Source organism: Oncorhynchus clarkii, chromosome 28 (assembly GCF_045791955.1).
Source record: "Oncorhynchus clarkii lewisi isolate Uvic-CL-2024 chromosome 28, UVic_Ocla_1.0, whole genome shotgun sequence".
Classification (NCBI taxonomy): domain Eukaryota; kingdom Metazoa; phylum Chordata; class Actinopteri; order Salmoniformes; family Salmonidae; genus Oncorhynchus; species Oncorhynchus clarkii.
The window spans coordinates 44,649,115-44,663,676 of record NC_092174.1 but is presented as its reverse complement, the minus strand read 5'-3'; the positions used below and the strand labels follow the sequence as shown (position 1 = coordinate 44,663,676).

The window sequence follows — 14,562 nt, the reverse complement described above, 5'->3', positions numbered from 1 at the left end:
GACTTAGTAAATGACCAAGTAACTGACCCACTTGCTGACTTAGCAACTGTCTTAGTAACTGTCCAAGTAACTGACCAAGTAACTGACCCAGTTACTGACTTAGCAACTGACCCAGTAACTGACCCAGTTACTGACTTAGTAACTGACCCTGTAACTGATTTAGTAACTGACTTAGTAACTGACCCAATCACTGACCCAGTCACTAACGTAGCAACTGACCCAGTAACTGACCCAGACTTAGTAACTGACTTAGTAACTGACCCAGTAACTGACTTAGTAGCTGACTTAGTAACTGACTTAGTAACTGACCCAGTCATTGACTTAGTAACTGACTCATAAACTGACTTAGTAACTGACTTATTATCTGACCCAGTAACTGACCCAGTATCTGACCCAGTAACTTACAGTACTCGTACTAGTCTTTGTGATATGAATGTGTGTACATTCAGGCCACTGTATGAGTATCGAGTATGTCACAGTACTTACACTAGACTCTGTCTCGGTCTCAGCGGGTATGCCGGGCCCAAACTCATCCTCATAGGCCGAGACAGAGGCGGTGGGTTTGGCCTCGCCAGTGTCATAGTCTCCATAATCCCCATACTCGTACGTCTGTTTCATATCAATCTCCTTAGTGTCACCGTATTCCTTCAGATCATACTCCTTAAAATCATACGAGTTCTCGCCGGGGTCGGGACCTTTGGTGTCTGAGCCGGTTTCTGCGGCAACCGTAGGGTCGGCGCCAACCTTCTCCACGCCTGTGATGTAATCATCAACTATTTCCTCGTCATAGTTCTGATTGGTCAGGAGGGGAGGGAACATGGAGGGTTGGGGTTAGAGAGAGGACAAAGCATGGGAATAGGTAACTTATTGAATAACTTTCACATTATTTATCTTATTTAGAGTAATATGTGATTGTGAATCACAGTTAAAAAACATTTGTTTTAGTCTGTTCTCAGATCTGTATGAGTTTAGACGACCACTAGTCTGTTCTCAGATCTGTATAAGTTTAGACTACCACTAGTCTGTTCTCAGATCTGTGTGAGTTTAGACGACCACTAGTCTGATCTCAGATCTGTATGAGTTTAGACTGCCACTAGTCTGATCTCAGATCTGTATGAGTTTAGACCACCACTAGTCTGTTCTCAGATCTGTGTGAGTTTAGACGACCACTAGTCTGTTCTCAGATCTGTATGAGTTTAGACGACCACTAATCTGTTCTCAGATCTGTATGAGTTTAGACCACCACTAATCTGTTCTCAGATCTGTATAAGTTTAGACCACCACTAATCTGTTCTCAGATCTGTATGAGTTTAGACCACCACTAATCTGTTCTCAGATCTGTATGAGTTTAGACCACCACTAGTCTGTTCTCAGATCTGTACGAATTTAGACGACCACTAGTCTGTTCTCAGATCTGTGTGTTCAGACCACAGCATACTACTCTAGCTATTGTTGTCGTATGATTTCATGTCATGTATGGTATGACAAGGATAATCAGGGGCCAGTCTTAGTTTAGACAGAATGCTGACCAAACAAACGTATCATACTTTACATACAGTAAAGCAACACATTTCACTCCACCTATCCGCTGTATGTGACAATAAAACATCCATTTATTTAAGTTTTTATTTTCTTCTTAATCACACATTTACACATATAAACATTATCAAGGGAAACATCAGATTAAAACGAAGGGCCCGGATTCCCAGAGATGGATTAAGTGTATTGTCAACATGCTTTTTAGCTAAAGAGTTAATAATCTTAATAATAATAAATAAAAATCTTAATAATAATAAATAATAATCTTAATAATAATAAATAATAATCGTAATAATAATAAATAATAATCTTAATAATAATAAATAATTATCGTAATAATAATAAATAATAATCTTAATAATAATAAATAATAATCTTAATAATAATAAATAATAATCTTAATAATAATAAATAATAATCTTAAACTTCTTGCTCCTACTTGAGACGCATATGTCCCAAGTAGGCACCTGGAAATGCAAATGCGCTACGCTAAATGCTAAATGTACTCGTTAAAACTCAAACCTTGATCAAAATTCACAAGCAGGGTATTAAATTAAAGCTACACTCGTTGTGAACCTAGCCAGCAAGTCAGATTTTTAAAATGCTTTTCGGCGAAAGCATCAGAAGCTATTATCTGATAGCATGCACCCCCCAAAATGCCAGCTCGACACGTAAACAACAGATTTTGCGATAGACGGCGCTACCCAAAACGCAGAAATAAAATATAAAACATTCATTACCTTAGACGAGCTTCTTTCTTGGCACTCCTATATGCCCCATAAACATCACTATTGGGTCTTTTTTTCGTTTAAATCGGTCCATATATACCCAAAATAGCTTTGTATAGAAGTAGTGTCATTCAGAAAAATTCATCGTTTTTAAACGCTGCGTAATTTTTTAAAATTAAAAAAGTCGACGATAAACTTTCACAAAACACTTCGAAATCCTTTTGTAATCCAACTTTAGGTATTAGTAAACGTTTATAATCTATCAAAACGATTACAGGGCGATGTCTCTTCAATAGGTCCTCACTTCAACAACAATGCAATCTGATCTCTCGCTAAACTGCATCCGGGTGAAGACTGGAGAACTTGGGGTCAGACAGATGGATTTTCCAACAATTAATTCGATTGAAAATTAGTACAATGGCGCCATCGTGCGGAATTTGTAGATGGTGCAGGCAAATTCCCATTAAATTCTGTTCTCCTTTAACAACTGGTGGAAGTGACTTATGGAAATTATTTTTTGCTTTCAGAGAGCAGTTTTTCTTGCGTTTTTCAATGAAACACACGCTCTGTTATAGTCACAGCCGTGATTTAACCAGTTTTATAAACTTCAGAGTGTTTTCTATCCACACATACTAATCATATGCATATACTATATTCCTGGCATGAGTAGCAGGACGCTGAAAAGTTGCGCGATTTTTAACAGAATTTTCAAAAAAGGAGGGGGTAGGATGAAGAGGTTAATAATAATAAATAATAATCTTAATCTGAGACGCAGAAAAACGGTTCCTTACGTGTTTAAAACATAATTCCAGATCAACCAACAGAACTATGAGTTGAGTAAAAATGATTTATTTATTCATGTTATGAAAATGATTCTGTTATTAAATTAAAACTTTGTTCCATTAGATTAACTGTAACGGTTCAATAAAAAAAATACAATTTGATTTGATTTTCAAAAATACCTTCCTTCATCGCAGACATTGTTTTCGTCTCTCCTCATCTTCAAAACTCTTTTATTTTATTTTAATTAATGAATGTCCTGGGTTGTGTAGACTTGTTCACCTGCACCCTCATAACGGTGCCATAATGTGTTGCAGATATATGACATGCATTGGTTGCATTGCAACCATATTGTCTCACTTTACCCCTGGATGTCTCTCATTAAGGGCTACGTTTATGTGATGGTTTAGCTCAAACGAAGACGGGGAAACTACAGGAAACTACCCAGCTGGTCACAACAAGCAAGAAGAAATAGGATGAACCCCATTGGTCACAACAAGCAAGAAGAGATAGGATGAACCCCATTGGTCACAACAAGCAAGAAGAGATAGGATGAACCCCATTGGTCACAACAAGCAAGAAGAGATAGGATGAACCCCATTGGTCATAACAAACAAGAGGAGATAGGAAGAACCCCATTGGTCATAACAAGCAAGAAGAGATAGGATGAACCCCATTGGTCATAACAAACAAGAGGAGATAGGATGAACCCCATTGGTCATAACAAACAAGAGGAGATAGGATGAACCCCATTGGTCATAACAAACAAGAGGAGATAGGATGAACCCCATTGGTCATTACAAGCAAGAAGAGATAGGATGAACCCCATTGGTCATAACAAACAAGAGGAGATAGGATGAACCCCATTGGTCACAATAAACAAGAGGAGATATGAAGAACCCCATTGGTCACAACAAACAAGAGTAGATAGGAAGAACCCCATTGGTCACAACAAACAAGAGGAGATAGGATGAACCCCATTGGTCACAACAAACAAGAGGAGATAGGATGAACCCCATTGGTCACAATAAACAAGAGGAGATAGGAAGAACCCCATTGGTCACAACAAACAAGAGTAGATAGGAAGAACCCCATTGGTCACAATAAACAAGAAGAGATAGGATGAACCCCATTGGTCATAACAAACAAGAGGAGATAGGATGAACCCCATTGGTCACAACAAGCAAGAGGAGATAGGATGAACCCCATTGGTCACAACAAACAAGAGGAGATAGGATGAACCCCATTGGTCACAATAAACAAGAGGAGATGGGACGAACCCCATTGGTCACAACAAACAAGAGGAGATAGGATGAACCCCATTGGTCACAACAAACAAGAGGAGATTGGATGAACCCCATTGGTTACAACAAACAAGAGGAGATAAGAAGAACCCCATTGGTCACAATAAACAAGAAGAGTTTAATGAACCCCGTTGGTCACAATTCATTAGCTGGCAGAGTTTTAATAGTTAATTTTATATCAAGATCAGATTTAAGAGTTGTTTCTGTCACTTAAGGGCACCATATTCCCTACATAGTGCACTACTTTAAACCAGAGCCCTATGGGACCCTATTCCCTACATAGTATACTACTTTAGACCAGAGCCCTATGGGACCATATTCCCTACATAGTGCACTACTTTAAACCAGAGCCCTATGGGACCCTATTCCCTACATAGTATACTACTTTAGACCAGAGCCCTATGGGACCATATTCCCTACATAGTGCACTACTTTAGACCAGAGCCCTATGGGACCCTATTCCCTACATAGTATACTACTTTAGACCAGAGCCCTATGGGACCATATTCCCTACATAGTGCACTACTTTAAACCAGAGCCCTATGGGACCCTATTCCTGTCAAGCCCTGGCCTTAGTATTTTGTGTTTTCTTTATTATTTTGGTCAGGCCAGGGTGTGACATGGGTGATTTATGTGTCTTGTCTTGTCTAGGGGTTTATTCGATTTATGGGGTTGTGTTTAGTAGAGTTGTCTAGGAAAGTCTATGGTGGCCTAGAGTGGTTCTCAATCAGAGGCAGGTGTTTATCGTTGTCTCTGATTGGGAACCATATTTAGGCAGCCATATTCTTTGGGTATTTCGTGGGTGATTGTTTCCTGTCTCTGTATTTTGCACCAGTTAGGACTGGTTCCATAACGATTCCCTACAGAGTGCATTACTTTTGACCAGAGACCTATCGGTAATAGGGTCCATGTTGGAAACTGTTTAAAAACGCCACACAGTTTTTTTTGTGTCTCCAAGGAAAAAGAACATCCATCATTTTAACATCGTTTGTTCTTTGATCTTTGTAATATCTAGTAATTTTATTCGGAGATCGCAAGCTAAGGGCTTTGTCATTTCTAAATTAGATGATGAGTTCAGAAAGGTTCAAAAATAAGTTTCCGCATAAGGACCACCTGTTTGTTTGTTTTTAGCACTGAGCTGCTTTTAAAAGCGTTTTAAGTCTAACTTCTTAAACAATCTCTTTGAGAATACAATACACCATCCCTCAGTATTTACCAGCCATTTCATCGTATCCAAATTGGCCTCGGAAATAATGGAGACAGGAAAATGTTCTCACCAGAATATAACATCAGGTATTTATATTAAATCATGTGTTACTGGCATTTCAGATGCCACATAAATCAAACCCCCATATGTAACGTCAATGTTTCTCTGTCTGGCGGCTCAGCTGTTGGAATAATCCCACATGCTTTAAAATTGTTCCGCCATTTTGGATCATTATTTTTTACTTTGATGGGACCAGGAAGTCCATCCTCCTTTAGGGAAAGACATGGCCTGTGTCTTATGGCACCCTGTTCCCTATATAGTGCACTACTGATGATAAGAACCACAGGCTCGGGTCACAAGTAGTACGCTACATACGGAATATAGGATTTGGGACACAGACAACTGAGATAAACTCTGTAGTTTAGTGAATGACCTAACATTTAGTGAATAACCTAACATTTAGTGAATGACCTAACATTTAGTGAATGACCTAACATTTAGTGAATGACCTAACATTTAGTGAATGACTTAACATTTAGTGAATGACCTAACATTTAGTGAATGACCTAACATTTAGTGAATAACCTAACATTTAGTGAATGACCTAACATTTAGTGAATAACCTAACATTTAGTGAATGACCTAACATTTAGTGAATAACCTAACATTTAGTGAATGACCTAACATTTAGTGAATGACCTAACATTTAGTGAATGACCTAACATTTAGTGAATGACTTAACATTTAGTGAATGACCTAACATTTAGTGAATGACCTAACATTTAGTGAATAACCTAACATTTAGTAACTAACCTAACATTTAGTGAATTACCTAACATTTAGTGAATGACCTAACATTAGGTGATAAAAGTGTCATTAAACATGAAGAAGTATGTACCAGGATTGGAGCGGTTGAGTCTGTAGGGTTCTCAGCCGGTTGAGCGCTGTCCACCGTGCCATAGTCGTAGGCTGTGTATTCTCCATCCACAGCGGCTGCATCCACAGCGACTGCCTGTACATTCACGATAAAACACAAGAAAGATGAAGGAAAAAAATACTGGGATGATAACGACTCATAAACAATCACTACAGCATCATCATGAGAAATGAAACATCTATACTCACCTCAGAGACACATCGATGTGTTCCAACCATTTTGTAATACCGTTAGTTACTTAGTAATTACCCAATATGTAAAGCGAACATATTCAGATATTATGACTATGCGTATATATATATATATAACTACGTTTGATATAAGACTAGATATAAATTACCTCCACGAAGTGGAGATGTCATTGTCCCCTTTTGTAGGGGCGTGTTTTTACCTCACGTGTAGGTGCTCCTTCGGTTGGGGCAGTTTCAGTGGCCACTCCTCCTTCACTGTAGTCATAGACCTCACTGTACTCTAGGTCGTATGAATTGTACTGGACGAGAGAGAAGGGACAGGCAACCAGACAGGTAAACCCAGTTAGTACACACATACAAATACGGTGTTCCTTTTTTTTCCCCCAATACATAAAAAAAAACAGGAAACTATGATATGTCACATTCTTCATATGTACATGGCTTTGACTGAGATGAGTGATGTTTTTCAGACAGTTCCCAAACAACTATGCTCTCTAACTAAAAAAAAAAAATTCTAACATTGAGTGTAGTTGTAATATCGAATGCCATACTGTGAAATGACTGACGCTGGGGATGGAGAAGCAGGTACGGGGGAGTTGAACATTTAATGAAGAACGGACAGCTAACAGGACAGGAACAGCGTCAGCACACGGGTAAACGAGGACATGTGGCAATCAATGCAGAAGAGGGGGAACAGGGCGGGGAATCAGACAGATATAGGGGGAGGTAATGACAGAGGCGATTGAGTCCAGGTGAGTCCAAAAATCTATAGTACTATATCCTCTATAGTACTACATCCTCTATAGTACTATACCCTCTATAGTACTATACCCTCTATAGTACTATACCCTCTATAGTACTATACCCTCTATAGTACTTTATTAACCTCCTTGCCCCCACCGCATCATGCTGTTGGAAAGTACAGTCATTTAATATTGGGGGATTGGGGGGGGGGGGGGGGGGGGGGGTGATTTTATATATATATATAGATGATGAGAATGATTTATTTCAGCTTTCATTTATTTCATCACATTCCCAGTGTGTCAGAAGTTTACATACACTCAATTAGTATTTGGTAGCATTGCCTTTAAATTGTTTAACTTGGATCAAACGTTTCAGGTAGCCTTCCACAACTTTCACACAATAATTGGGTGATTTTGGCCCATTCCTCCTGACAGAGCTGGTGTAACTGAGGCAGGTTTCTAGGCCTCCTTGCTTGCACACACTTTTTCAGTTCTGCCCACACATTTTCTATAGGATTGAGGTCAGGGCTTTGTGATGGCCACTCCAATACCTTCACTTTGTTGTCCTTAAGCCATTTTGCCATCTTACTTTGGAAGTATGCTTGGGGTCATGGTTCAATTGGAAGACCCATTTGCGTCCAAGCTTTAACTTCCTGACTGTTGTCTTGAGATGGTACATCAATATGTCCACATAATTTTCCTCCCTCATGATGCCATCTATTTTGTGAAGTGCACCAGTCCCTCCTGCAGCAAAGCACCCCCACAACATGATGCTGCCATCCCTGTGCTTCATGGTTGGGAGGGTGTTCTTCGGCTTGCAAGCCTCCCCCTTTTTCCTCCAAACATAACAATGGTCATTATGGCCAAACAGTTCCATTTTTGTTTCATCAGACCAGAGGAAATGTATCCAAAAAGTATAATCTTTGTCCCCATGTGCAGTTGCAAACCGTAGTCTGGCTTTTTTTATGGTGGGTTTTGGAGCAGTGGCTTCTTCCTTGCTGAGCGGCCTTTCAGGTTATGTACATATAGGACTCGTTTTACTGTGGATATAGACAGTTTTGTACCTGTTTCCTCCAGCATCATCACAAGGTCCTTTGCTGTTGTTCTGGGTTTGATTTGCACTTTTCACACCAAAGTACGTTCATCTCTAGGAGACAGAACGCATCTCATTCCTATATATATATATAAATAACTTAACCAGCAGTTGCACTTGACCACCCCCCCCCCACCCCCTTCTAGCCATGACTCTACCGACCCCCACAGCACTTAACCAGGACTTGACCCCCCCCTCCCAACCCCCCCCCCCCCTCTAGCTATGACTCTACCGACCCCCACAGCACTTAACCAGGACTTGACCCCCACCCCTCCCAACCCCCCCCCCCTAGCTCTGACTCTACTAATAGCAACAATATGGAGGTAAAATGTACTTTCTATCCCTGTGATGTGTGGTTGTCCCACCTAGTCATCTTAAGATGAATGAACTGACTGCGAGTTGCTCAGGATAAGAGCATCTGCTAAATGACTAACATGTATATGTAGGAATAGGGCTAGATGTCTGTTAATTGTATTACAGGCAGAGCGTATGAGTGTGTGAGAATAAAACACACTTTTTAAAATGTATTTTTAAACTTACTTTTCAATATTTTTTAGATATATTTTAAATAGCTATATGGATTACATGTTAATGGTATAACATTTGCATAGTGGCATGTCTGGGAAACGCCTGGTAACAAAAAGAGTTAAAAATGAATGCGCCTGTGTGTTTATAGGTGAAACCTTATGGGCAACCTAAAGATAGCAGGGGATGTAATTACAACCCCGAAAGAAGATACAGGGCTTCAGTTAAGTCACAGTTACGGGAAACAGCCTGTAAACACTTTGAAAGACATAAAAAAAAACATAACGTCTGTCATTGAGAAACAACGATTCTTCAACTTTTTCCCCTCCCTGAATAAAAAGATTTGGTCCAGTCCAAAAAAAAAACAGACAGAAGGCAGATGAAAGTTGAGCATCCCAAATGAAATCCTATTCCCTATATAGTGCACTTCTTTTTTTGACCAGGGCCCGTAGTGTGCCATTCAAACAACTGGTGTCCAGTCAAAACAGAGGCTGATACTCTATCTCTATCAGAAGGGACAGATTCATATTAGTCCCAGTTCAACTGATGAACTCATCAAAAATAATATAAGACCGAAGGCACGATGGGCTGGCTGACTGCCTTGGGTTTCCCTGGACAAGGAAGAGAGAGAGAGAGAGAGAGAGAGAGAGAGAGAGAGAGAGAAATATGAGAGTGAAAGAAGAGAGAGAGAGAGAAATATTAGAGAGAAAGAAGAGAGAGAGAGAAATATGAGAGAGAAAGAAGAGAGAGAGAGAGAGAGAGAGAGAGAGAAAGAGAGAGAGAAATATGAGAGTGAAAGAAGAGAGAGAGAGAGAAATATGAGAGAGAAAGAAGAGAGAGAGAGAAATATGAGAGAGAAAGGAGAGAGAGAGAGAGAGAGAGAGAGAGAGAGAAATATGAGAGTGAAAGAAGAGAGAGAGAGAGAAATATTAGAGAGAAAGAAGAGAGAGAGAGAAATATGAGAGAGAAAGAAGAGAGAGAGAGAGAGAGAGAGAGAGAGAAAGAGAGAGAGAAATATGAGAGTGAAAGAAGAGAGAGAGAGAGAAATATGAGAGAGAAAGAAGAGAGAGAGAGAAATATGAGAGAGAAAGGAGAGAGAGAGAGAGAGAGATAGATAGAGAGAGAGAGAGAAAAAGAAAAAGAAGAGAGAGAGAGAGAGAGAGAGCGGAAACCAATATATTATATTTATGAAGTTGGAGAGCCTGACCAAGCCTGAAGAATTCACCACCACAGGCCAGAGAGTTTGATGAAAGAGATAAATATTGAAGTGTGCTCATAAAAGACTCCGCCTCTCCCTCCATCCCTCTTCTCCTTCCTGCCTCTCCGCTGTTGCATGCGTCTCTGTCTCCAGGCGTGTTTCTGGGTGTTGCAAAGCATCATGGGGTGGGTGGGTGGTCAGGGTATCTCTGGTAAAGGTCAGGGTCAAAGTCATTCTATAAACATTGAACCCCCTGACCTTTATGTTCCTCAATCCCTTCATCCCTCCATCCTTTCAACCCGCCAAACCTTATTCCTTTCCTAAGGTCCTCTGATCAACAGACCTGAAACACCTGATTGGTTAATAATATAATAATAACTATTGATTTTTATATTTGTGTAATCTAGAAGAGGCCTACCTATAAAGTGTCTCTATCATCTCACTTGTCTTTTAATGCTACCAATTTTCTAATTAGTGTTGTTGGACATCTTGGGACCAGGCTTGATGGGCTAGCCAGTTGGTTATACATCTACACGAATAGATCTGTGACCAGAATAGAGACAGCGACGTTTTAACTCCTAGCAGCAGTAGTTGGTTTTCCAGGTATTGGACAGGGCGTCTAGTAGCCGTAGTTGGTTTTCCAGGTATTGGACAGGGCGTCTAGTAGCAGTAGTTGGTTTTCCAGGTATTGGACAGGGCGTCCAGTAGCCGTAGTTGGTTTTCCAGGTATTGGACAGGGCGTCCAGTAGCAGTAGTTGGTTTTCCAGGTATTGGACAGGGCGTCTAGTAGCAGTAGTTGGTTTTCCAGGTATTGGAAAACCAGTAGTTGGTTTTCCAGGTATTGGACAGGGCGTCTAGTAGTTGGTTTTCCAGGTATTGGACAGGGGGTCAAGTAGCAGTAGTTGGTTTTGCAGGTATTGGACAGGGCGTCCAGTAGCAGTAGTTGGTTTTCCAGGTATTGGACAGGGCGTCCAGTAGTTGGTTTTCCAGGTATTGGACAGGGCGTCCAGTAGTTGGTTTTCCAGGTATTGGACAGGGCGTCTAGTAGCCGTAGTTGGTTTTCAAGGTATTGGACAGGGCGTCCAGTAGTTGGTATTCCAGGTATTGGACAGGGCGTCCAGTAGTTGGTTTTCCAGGTATTGGACAGGGCGTCCAGTAGTTGGTTTTCCAGGTATTGGACAGGGCGTCCAGTAGTTGGTTTTCCAGGTATTGGACAGGGCGTCTAGTAGCCGTAGTTGGTTTTCCAGGTATTGGACAAGGCGTCCAGTAGTTGGTTTTCCAGGTATTGGACAGGGCGTCCAGTAGTTGGTTTTCCAGGTATTGGACAGGGCGTCCAGTAGTTGGTTTTCCAGGTATTGGACAGGGCGTCTAGTAGCAGTACTTGGTTTTCCAGTTATTGGACAGGGCGTCTAGTAGCCGTAGTTGGTTTTCCAGGTATTGGACAGGGCGTCCAGTAGTTGGTTTTCCAGGTATTGGACAGGGTGTCCAGTAGCCGTAGTTGGTTTTCCAGGTATTGGACAGGGCGTCTAGTAGCCGTAGTTGGTTTTCCAGGTATTGGACAGGGCGTCCAGGAGTTGGTTTTCCAGGTATTGGACAGGGCGTCTAGTAGCCGTAGTTGGTTTTCCAGGTATTGGACAGGGCGTCCAGGAGTTGGTTTTCCAGGTATTGGACAGGGCGTCCAGGAGTTGGTTTTCCAGGTATTGGACAGGGTGTCCAGTAGTTGGTTTTCCAGGTATTGGAAAGGGCGTCTAGTAGCCGTAGTTGGTTTTCCAGGTATTGGACAGGGCGTCCAGGAGTTGGTTTTCCAGGTATTGGACAGGGCGTCCAGTAGTTGGTTTTCCAGGTATTGGACAGGGCGTCCAGTAGTTGGTTTTCCAGGTATTGGACAGGGCGTCCAGTAGTTGGTTTTCGAGGTATTGTACAGGGCGTCTAGTAGCCGTAGTTGGTTTTCAAGGTATTGGACAGGGCGTCCAGTAGTTGGTATTCCAGGCATTGGACAGGGCGTCCAGTAGTTGGTTTTCCAGGTATTGGACAGGGCGTCCAGTAGTTGGTTTTCCAGGTATTGGACAGGGCGTCTAGTAGCCGTAGTTGGTTTTCCAGGTATTGGACAGGGCGTCCAGTAGTTGGTTTTCCAGGTATTGGACAGGGCGTCCAGTAGTTAGTTTTCCAGGTATTGGACAGGGCGTCTAGTAGCAGTACTTGATTTTCCAGTTATTGGACAGGGCGTCTAGTAGCTGTAGTTGGTTTTCCAGGTATTGGACAGGGCGTCCAGGAGTTGGTTTTCCAGGTATTGGACAGGGCGTCCAGGAGTTGGTTTTCCAGGTATTGGACAGGGTGTCCAGTAGTTGGTTTTCCAGGTATTGGACAGGGCGTCTAGTAGCCGTAGTTGGTTTTCCAGGTATTGGACAGGGCGTCCAGGAGTTGGTTTTCCAGGTATTGGACAGGGCGTCCAGTAGTTGGTTTTCCAGGTATTGGCCAGGGCGTCCAGTAGTTGGTTTTCCAGGTATTGGACACGGCGTCCAGTAGTTGGTTTTCCAGGTATTGGACAGGGCGTCCAGTAGTTGGTTTTCGAGGTATTGTACAGGGCGTCTAGTAGCCGTAGTTGGTTTTCAAGGTATTGGACAGGGCGTCCAGTAGTTGGTATTCCAGGCATTGGACAGGGCGTCCAGTAGTTGGTTTTCCAGGTATTGGACAGGGCGTCCAGTAGTTGGTTTTCCAGGTATTGGACAGGGCGTCTAGTAGCCGTAGTTGGTTTTCCAGGTATTGGACAGGGCGTCCAGTAGTTGGTTTTCCAGGTATTGGACAGGGCGTCCAGTAGTTAGTTTTCCAGGTATTGGACAGGGCGTCTAGTAGCAGTACTTGATTTTCCAGTTATTGGACAGGGCGTCTAGTAGCCGTAGTTGGTTTTCCAGGTATTGGACAGGGCGTCCAGGAGTTGGTTTTCCAGGTATTGGACAGGGCGTCCAGGAGTTGGTTTTCCAGGTATTGGACAGGGTGTCCAGTAGTTGGTTTTCCAGGCATTGGACAGGGCGTCTAGTAGCCGTAGTTGGTTTTCCAGGTATTGGACAGGGCGTCCAGGAGTTGGTTTTCCAGGTATTGGACAGGGCGTCCAGTAGTTGGTTTTCCAGGTATTGGACAGGGCGTCCAGTAGTTGGTTTTCCAGGTATTGGACAGGGCGTCCAGTAGTTGGTTTTCCAGGTATTGGACAGGGCGTCCAGTAGTTGGTTTTCCAGGTATTGGACAGGGCGTCCAGTAGTTGGTTTTCCAGGTATTGGACAGGGCGTCCAGTAGTTGGTTTTCCAGGTATTGGACAGGGCGTCTAGTAGCCATAGTTGGTTTTCCAGGTACTGGACAGGGCGTCCAGTAGCAGTAGTTGGTTTACCAGGTACTGGACAGGGCGTCCAGTAGCAGTAGTTGGTTTTCCAGGTATTGGACAGGGCGTCCAGTAGTTGGTTTTCCAGGTATTGGACAGGGCGTCCAGTAGTTGGTTTTCCAGGTATTGGACAAGGCGTCCAGTAGTTGGTTTTCCAGGTATTGGACAAGGCGTCCAGTAGTTGGTTTTCCAGGTATTGGACAGGGCGTCCAGTAGCCGTAGTTGGTTTTCCAGGTATTGGACAGGGCGTCCAGTAGCAGTAGTTGGTTTTCCAGGTATTGGACAGGGCGTCTAGTAGCAGTAGTTGGTTTTCCAGGTATTGGAAAACCAGTAGTTGGTTTTCCAGGTATTGGACATGGCGTCTAGTAGTTGGTTTTCCAGGTATTGGACAGGGGGTCAAGTAGCAGTAGTTGGTTTTCCAGGTATTGGACAGGGCGTCCAGTAGCAGTAGTTGTTTTTCCAGGTATTGGACAGGGCGTCCAGTAGTTGGTTTTCCAGGTATTGGACAGGGCGTCCAGTAGTTGGTTTTCCAGGTATTGGACAGGGCGTCTAGTAGCCGTAGTTGGTTTTCAAGGTATTGGACAGGGCGTCCAGTAGTTGGTATTCCAGGTATTGGACAGGGCGTCCAGTAGTTGGTTTTCCAGGTATTGGACAGGGCGTCCAGTAGTTGGTTTTCCAGGTATTGGACAGGGCGTCCAGTAGTTGGTTTTCCAGGTATTGGACAGGGCGTCTAGTAGCCGTAGTTGGTTTTCAAGGTATTGGACAGGGCGTCCAGTAGTTGGTATTCCAGGTATTGGACAGGGCGTCCAGTAGTTGGTTTTCCAGGTATTGGACAGGGCGTCCAGTAGTTGGTTTTCCAGGTATTGGACAAGGCGTCCAGTAGTTGGTTTTCCAGGTATTGGACAGGGCGTCCAGTAGTTGGTTTTCCAGGTATTGGACAGGGC

General features: G+C 42.7%; 1 protein-coding gene across 1 annotated transcript in view; it reads right to left on the bottom strand.

Annotated features, from left to right (window-relative positions):
• The window catches only part of LOC139386696 (collagen alpha-1(XI) chain-like), a 216,715-nt gene that overhangs the window by 115,865 nt on the left and 86,288 nt on the right, over positions 1-14,562 (bottom strand). The window contains exons 7-9 of the mRNA XM_071132517.1: positions 6,887-6,985; positions 6,457-6,570; positions 487-792 (exon numbers count right to left, since the gene is read on the bottom strand). Of these exons, the coding sequence (XP_070988618.1) occupies positions 487-792; positions 6,457-6,570; positions 6,887-6,985 (519 nt within the window). The remainder of the gene's footprint in view (positions 1-486; positions 793-6,456; positions 6,571-6,886; positions 6,986-14,562) is intronic.